The sequence below is a fragment of the Triticum urartu genome, chromosome 5 (genome assembly GCF_003073215.2).
Source record: "Triticum urartu cultivar G1812 chromosome 5, Tu2.1, whole genome shotgun sequence".
In the NCBI taxonomy this organism is placed as follows: Eukaryota; Viridiplantae; Streptophyta; class Magnoliopsida; order Poales; family Poaceae; genus Triticum; species Triticum urartu.
The window spans coordinates 169,628,320-169,636,364 of NC_053026.1; the positions used below are offsets into that span (position 1 = coordinate 169,628,320).

General features: G+C 43.8%; 1 protein-coding gene across 1 annotated transcript; it reads left to right on the plus strand.

Annotated features, from left to right (window-relative positions):
• Positions 1-753: 753 nt before the first annotated feature.
• LOC125508285 (probable stress-associated endoplasmic reticulum protein) lies at positions 754-4,796 on the plus strand. The gene is made up of 3 exons (XM_048672945.1): positions 754-924; positions 2,577-2,733; positions 4,504-4,796. The coding sequence occupies exons 1-3, from the start codon at positions 922-924 to the stop codon at positions 4,548-4,550; spliced, it is 207 nt and encodes a 68-aa protein (XP_048528902.1). The 5' UTR covers positions 754-921; the 3' UTR covers positions 4,551-4,796.
• The last annotated feature ends 3,249 nt before the right edge of the window (positions 4,797-8,045 follow it).

Below are 8,045 nucleotides of genomic sequence, written 5' to 3' on the forward strand. Positions count from 1 at the left end.
CTGAAAATACCTACCCATACATTCTAATCCAAATAATCGACAACCAACGAAGAGAATCTCAAGAGTACCCACTAAATCTAATAACAATGGGCAATTAAGGAGGCTTTCGAGCCAATAACAAGAGCCACACGTACCTCGTCAGCCGCACTGCTGGCGCAGGTCGAGCCCGCCCAGATCGCGCAGCCCATCAATTTTCTAGAGCACGCCCGATCGCCGCGCCGCCAGATCGCCCCCCTCCCCGCCGCCCGTGACTCAACCTCGCCCTATCCGCCTGCGACACTGTGACACTGGTTCAACACGGTTGCTGCTGCTCTCCGTGAGCCCATCGGTCACCGCTGCTCCTCCTGCGGCCGCATTTCCACCGATGGCCGCCCTCACGCCATCTGCTGGAAGCTCCCCTACCCACCATGCCCAGCCACCCCAACGCCTCCAGTCTCTGCCACAGTAGATGAGAGAAAAAGAGGAGAAATGAGGTAGCGTGCATGGGGAGGAAAAGAAATAGTGGGCCAGGGTGGTCGTATCTGGCGAAGGAGTATATGAACGACCAAGTCTCTCTTTGCAATGATATGAACCAATAGAAAACAACTAAGACGAGTCAATCGTAATCACGGCCACATTTTTTCTTACTCTCTAGCGAACAGTACATCTGCCGACGTGGCACGCGCGAGGAGGCATCCTTGTAGCGTAGTTTAATGGGTCTAATGGGCTGAGGCCCGTAGGGTTTATTGGGCCGCGTGTGGCCAGTGTGAGAGCTAATAATCTAGTGTGTAATACTGGACTTGCCATGGAGTGAGATAACTCTGGATTTCCCTTCTGCCCTGTCTTCGTCTATCTCCCTCTGCTCTCCTCACCTACCCCGATTCCCCTTCCCCTGTGCGATCGATACTCTCTAGGGTTCATCGGCGGTCACACCAAGCAAGGATGGTAAGGGCATCAAAGATCTATTTCTTCTCCGCGCAGCGGTCTGTGCGATTTCCTCATTCTGCTCGCGTCTTGAGGATTTGCGCCGGGTTCTCATATCCCCCTTGTGGTACATGATATGCATGCATAAGCAATCGATTTCGATTGATACTAGGCGATGCGGGGTGGAGGTGTTTCGATCGAACCTACCGAGATCTGGCTTCCGGGACGGGGCATCAGTAGGGCGTTTATTTTGGAATTTTTGGCTGCGGTTTTCGGTGATCGATCCGCGTGGCTCGGTGCTGTGATGATCTGCGAGTTTCGGTTAGGGCATATTTACCTTGGATAAAGATCATAGATTTTCATACTTCAGGTTAGTTTTTGACGCAGATATGGATCAATAATCCTAAAATTATGGTGGATCTGTAGGTGGTTTGCTATTTTTAACGCGCAGATTTTAGCCCTGGTTAGTGCACTAGCACGTGTACAATCTGTTTTCTTGCAAAGCTGGACATCGATACGTTGGCATGAATGTTGCCTAGTCCATTGGAATGTATGGTGAAGAGGACATGTGCGTTCTAACTAAATGCCCACTGAAATAACTCTTAAGATTATTTTCTTCACCCTCCAATCTCCTTTTTTTCTCCTTTAGACCCAACGATGCTGATGATTTTGAAATTTGAACCGTACAAAGACTGAAAAATAAATGGCGATGTAATATATACTCCCTCAGTTCCTAAATATAAGTCCTTTTAGAGATTCCAATATGGACTACATATGGAGCAAAATAAGTGAATCTACACTCTAAAATACGTCTATATACATCAGTATGTAGTTCATATTGAAATTTCTAAAATGACTTATAGTATTTAGGAACGGAGGCAGTACTATTGACCATCTTTTTTCTGTGTATATTGCTTTCTCATCAGAGCCAGTCTTCTGCAAGTGCTTTCTCAGAACTCCCGCTTATGTATGTAGTCTATTGAAAAACTAGTCCAGTATCGAGTCATGTTATATTGACCATTAAGCTCAAGAAATAAGCATTATGGATTTTTAGCTTCAGCATTTCAGTACTACGATTATAACCAATTCTATATGCTTGTTCTGCTTGTCCAAAAGAGACTTGACTATTCTAGTTACGTTACGAGTTTAGCAAAAATCCACAATAAGTAGCTTTCCCCCCTTCTGATGCTTGTTTTGCTTTCTACTTGTGAATGAACCCATTCCGTTTTTTGAAAGAAGCAAGCATAAAAGGCTATCGACAAAAGTGGAGTTAGTTGGTCAGGCTGGCCAAGCCAATGATGCTAATTTGTGGTAATAATAGTTTTCAACGAATAAGGTGAGAATTCTATGATGTGTTATGATTTAGAAATCATCATTACCGGCAGAACAATTCCAAAATACCGATTAAATAATTGATACCATTATTAATATTTATCATGGACGTGAGGAAAAATTAATTTCACATGATTTAGGTGTGATCCTTGTCTTAACTGATTAATGCTAACTGCATGTGAATATATATTTTTGGTAACCAAATATTTTGTTTGTCTATATTGTGTTATCAAAGAATAAACTAGATATCTTATCTGAGGGATTTAAATGTGTTTGTGCTATCTTTGTCCATGGCATTTTGTTATGTTCTGTATACTAAATTGGTTTCATTTCCTTGGCAGACTACTTCAAGGCGTCTTGCTGACAGGAAGAGTGCGAAGTTTCAGAAGAACGTCACAAAGAGGGGCTCAGTGCCTGAAACTACTGTGAAGAAGGGGAATGACTATCCTGTTGGACCTATCGTGCTTGGATTCTTCATCTTTGTGGTCATAGGATCATGTGAGCTTCCTACATAACCTTTTCTAATCTCCCTTCTGTTTGATCCTTTTAGGTATCCTTATGCTGCGTCTTTTCTTTGTGCACAAATCTACCATATTCTATGTCTCTATAGCTACTGTAAACAATGAGTTAACTTTGTGAGTTCTGACAGTTGAGCATGGACGACATGCTGGCTCTTTAAAAGAGTTACACCCTATTCAGTGAACCTTTTCTTCCTCCATCCATGTTAACCCATTGCGATTGGTTCTGGTAGACATACCATTGCTGGAAACATCTCTATAGTGGCAAAAGGGACCATTCAGCACACTAGCCCAGTGTTCTCTGCCCCACTGCCAATTTAGGTTGGGGTTGTCAACCTCCAGTGAGTGACACAGTTGCTGTAGCTAAGCTGTGGTGTACTTTATTAGCAAATCCTCCAGAGAAGATATCCGCTCTCAGCTATGAGCAGTTCAAGCTGGTAGAAACTGCTTGCTTGTCCACTTATTCCACAATGCTTTGCGGCATTCAGTAACCTCTGCTGCCACTTACTTAACTCGTGCAGCTGTCTTGTCATCTCCACCCAGTCCACTACTCCCCCTGATTTCTTGAAGTTCCCTTCTCATTTGTTTTTAGAGCTGCAAAAGTACACCATTCATCCCAGGCTGTCCTTTATAGAGTTAGTCTCTGACTTGCTCATTTTGGAGTTCGGGATGCAGAGGGACGGCCTGAAAAGTGAAATGCAAACGAATTCAGAGAAAAGTCTGCAGTGAAACTTCAAATGATTCAAGAAGGGGAATGACTATCCTGTTGGATCTACCTGGGATCAATTGTTTCCATCTCTAGGCTGGCAAAGTCATGACCCTCACCATTTTTAGCTCTATAATGGACAGTCTGTATTCGCTCAAGACATCAAGAAGCTTTCCAAGTGAGGTCTCCACCTACCTAGGGTTGGTGTGTTCATAAGGGAGGACTAATTAGTCTTTCTAGTTCTTTTAATAGTGGCCTAATTCGCTTATCTCATTAAGGGTTGGTTGTAACTAGGCTCTAATTTGGTTATGGTCTAGCTTGGTTGAGGTTATGAAGCTCCGACTTCAGCTTGAAGACCATGTAATGTTTGAGAGTAAGGACATCATTACCTTCCTTCGTTCATTTTTTATCCTCAATGAAATAACGAGTCCAACTCCTTTGTTCATTTTTTATCCTCAACAAAATTACGAGCCCAACTCGAAATCAAGTTTCGCCACCCACCTGCTTTGATGAGCAACTGCTGAAGGATCCATTGCGACTGTTACACTTAGACTCAGGAGGTGGAGGAGGAGGAGGAGGTCAAGCCCCTTACCAAACGTGGAATGTTAAATCTCGATATGACAGCAGTCCTGCTGTCATGCGAAACTTACTGCTGTTCGATTCTGTGCACCCCAGGCAGAGGTGAAATAACATGCATTTTGGTTTATCATTGAAGCATTGATTTTGCTCTTTGCCCTTGACACTAAGAGCTCCTAAAGTTGCACCTTCTATCCCAGGTAGTAGAGATTCTGTCTCAGGATCTCATTGCAACCCATGCCCTGTAGGAAAAAGCAGTAATAGTATCTTCAACATATTTCACTCTGTATTTTGGGGTGCTCTCTGATTATCTGATTTTTATATAACTTTTGAGCATATATTACCAAGGGAAATGGAAACTGCACCTGACTCCCTTTCAGCATTGTGCCTTTCTTTATTAAGATGAGAAGCTAATGATCTAAATAAACAATTGGAAATCTGACTCCCTGCACAATTTGTTCTTTGCAGCCTTGTTTCAGATTATCAGGACGGCTACTAGTGGTGGGATGGCTTAATATCAAGCTGAAAACAAGACGATCATTATCAGAGATTTATTTTATCCATGTGTCTGGGAGGCAATATCATATCTGTACCCTGTAGCAAACTTCAACCCTGATGATGTTATGTAGAGATTTAAATCTTGTGCAGTGTGTGTTTACCTCCTGTTACTAAAAACCTAGTCTAAACTAGAAACTAAATGGTGCAAGTTGAAACTTTTAAATTATATAAAACTTTAAATATCCAAGGTAATAATTTGTTTTTGTTTCTTTGTGATGACACTTAGACAATGTTCAGAATATCGGTAACTGATACCATATCGATTGGGTGTCGAGTAGAGATTAATTGGTGAATCGGCCATTCAACTGAATTTATCGGTAACCCATTTATGGGATGTTAACTAGGGTCATATATGTATGTCCTAGGCTATATAGCAGGATGTAATGCCCTAAGTGTTCAAATATGCAATCCTAGGCTACATAGCAACAAGGAAAATTGTTGCCTTGATGGTTTCATGATGTTGCAGCTGATTTGGAAGGCCATAAACCTGCATATTGAAAACAGTTTTACTAAAGCACATCTAGATGTGCCCTAATTATTACACATCTAAATCCTATTTCATTGATCTTATGTGAAGATTGGTGTTGTGTTTTTCCTTTCTCTTTTTTATGCTTGATTGAGTCACTTAGATGTACAATAATTAGGGTGTATTTAGATGTGTCCTATACAGACCCGATTGAAAAAATATGTACGAAGGGGCTAGTTTTTGGTTGAAAAAGGCCTAATAGTTAATTGGCCTAGCCAAAAATTTGGCCCGACAGCTCATAATTCGGCTTGTTAGACAAATTAACTATACATATCAGTTAATGACTAGAATAACATGTTCTCATATCAGGAGGGGTCTGAATAGCAGTTAACTAACCATATCGGCAGTTTGTTGACCAATATTTGGAACAATCTTAGATGAGTAATTTATCCATAATATTAACTCAAGGGTCAAATAAGTATTACAAGGACTTGGAGTACAAGTGAGAAAATCTCAACTAATATGAAGATCCATGGTCTCGCCCACCTCCCGGAGCCAAAACTATCCCACTAAAGGCGAGGGAGACCGATGAAATCAGCGTGGAAGATGAGAGCATTGTGGTGTCTAGTGTTCTACTCCCTCCGTTTCGAATTATTTGTCTTGGATTTGTCTAGATACAGATGTATCTAGACTTATTTTAGTGCTAGATACCTCCGTATCTAGACAAATCTAAGACAAGTAATTCGGAACGGAGGGAGTACAAGCTGTTTTGATGTTACTTGTCATCTTGTATCCAACAAGCTTGAGTTTGCTCAATTCGGAGCTCATTTGCAGAAGTTATGGCAGTTCTGGTTTTATTGGATCCGTCTGTTGTCTTTAGCTGCGTTTTGAAGGCATCTAAGTGCTAAAGTCTCTGTGGTGTGCGGTAGTACTGCTCAAGTGAGCGGTAGTACCACAAGGGCCAGCGGGAGTACCGCCGCCTCTAGCCCAGAACGCTGGCGCGCACGGAAGTAATTTTTTACTTCCGTGCCCTACGCGGTAGTACCGCTCCTGGTGAGCGGTAGTACCGCTGCCTCATGTCCCGGCGCTGTCGCGTGTGGTAGTAGGCGTGGATGTAATTTTTTACTTCCGCCCTTACGCGGTAGTACCGTTCCCTGTGAGCGGTAGTACCGTGCCAACTTTTCTCGTAGCTAGCTCCAGCGGTTGTAGGCGCGGTAGTTTTTCTTTTCATCCGTGGTCGCGCGGTAGTACCGCAAGGGCAGGCAGTAGTACCGCTCCTGCAGTAGTATCACCCTATTGCCCCTTTGCAGTGTTGTTTCATTGGGCTTCTGCCGCCCTAGCGGTAGTACCGCTCATAGGAGCGGTAGTACTGCACTACGAGCGGTACACTATCGCTCTGTGCGGGCTGTGAGCATAACAGTTGGATTTTCCCCCTCCTACAAAAGGGGATCTTCTTCACCAATGAACCTTATCTCTTAAGCTCGTGTTCTTCCCTCATTGTTGACCTTCTTCGAGCTTGCTAACTCTCAATCCCTTCATGGATTCTTGCTAGTTTTTGAGGGAAAAGAGAGAGGAAATCTAGATCCACATTTCCACCAATCACTTTCTCCTCTATGTGAGGGGAACCCCTTGGATCTAGATTTTGGAGTTCTTGGTGTTCTCCTTCTTGTTCTTCCTCTCATTTTCCTCCCTAGCATTAGTTGCTTCGGTGGGATTTGAGAGAGAAGGACTTGGGTACTCCGTGTGCCCTTGCCATTGCATTTGGTGCATCGGTTTGAGTTCTCCACGTGATACGTGGAAGTTGCAAGTTGAGAAGCTTATTACTCTTGGGTGCTTGGTACCCTTGAGCTTGTTCCTCTTGGGTGGTTGGGCGCCCTAGACGGTTGGTGGTGTTCGGAGCTCAATCATTGTGGTGTAAAACTTCAGACAAGCGTCGGGGTCTCCAATTAGGTTGTGGAGATCACCCCGAGCAATTTGACGGGTTCCAGTGACCGCCCCCAAGGGTTGCCAAAGTGTACGGGTTCGGTGACCGCCCCCAAGGGTTGCCATTTGTACGGGTTCGGTGACCGCCCTCAAGGGTCCCTTAGTGGAATCACGACATCTTGCATTGTGCGAGGGCGTGAGGAGATTACGGTGGCCCTAGTGGCTTCTTGGGGAGCATTGTGCCTCCACACCGCTCCAAACGGAGATTAGCATCCACAAGGGTGTGAACTTCGGGATACATCACCGTCTCCGCGTGCCTCGGTTATCTCTTACCCGAGCCCTTTATTTATGCACCTTACTTTGTGATAGCCATATTGTTTTTTTTCATATATTTTGCTATCACCTAATAGTTTATCTTGCTTAGCATAAGTTGTTGGTGCACACAGGTGAGCCTAGTTGTTGTAGGTTTTGTGCTTGACAAATTAACCGCTAGGTTTATTCCGCATTTGTTCAAGCCTAAACCATAATTATTTTAAAGCGCCTATTCACCCCACCTCTAGGCGACATCCATGATCTTTCAGCCGGGCAGCCCCGGCCTCAGCGACCGTGTAGCTGCGTCCCTCCAGCTTACCCGACTCGTTGATGTCCCAATGGCTAAGGCCACGACGACACGGATCTACGTCCCTCCAGTCCTTGCTTGCCGGCGTTGCTGGATGCCGCCACCCCATACCCACCCGCGTGGTGTTGGAAATATGCCCTAGAGGCAATAATAAAATGGTTATTGTCATATTTCCCATTCATGATAAATGTTTATTATTCATTCTAGAATTGTATTGATGGGAAACTTAAATACATGTGTGAATACATAAACTACACCGTGTCCCTAGTCAGCCTCTACTGGACTAGCTCATTGATCAAACATGGTTAAGGTTTCCTAACCATGGACATGAGTTATCATTTGATAATGGGATCACATCATGAGGAGAATGATGTGATGGACAAGACCCAACCATAAGCTTAGCATATGATTGTATCACTTTAGTTTTTGCTACAGCTTTCTTCA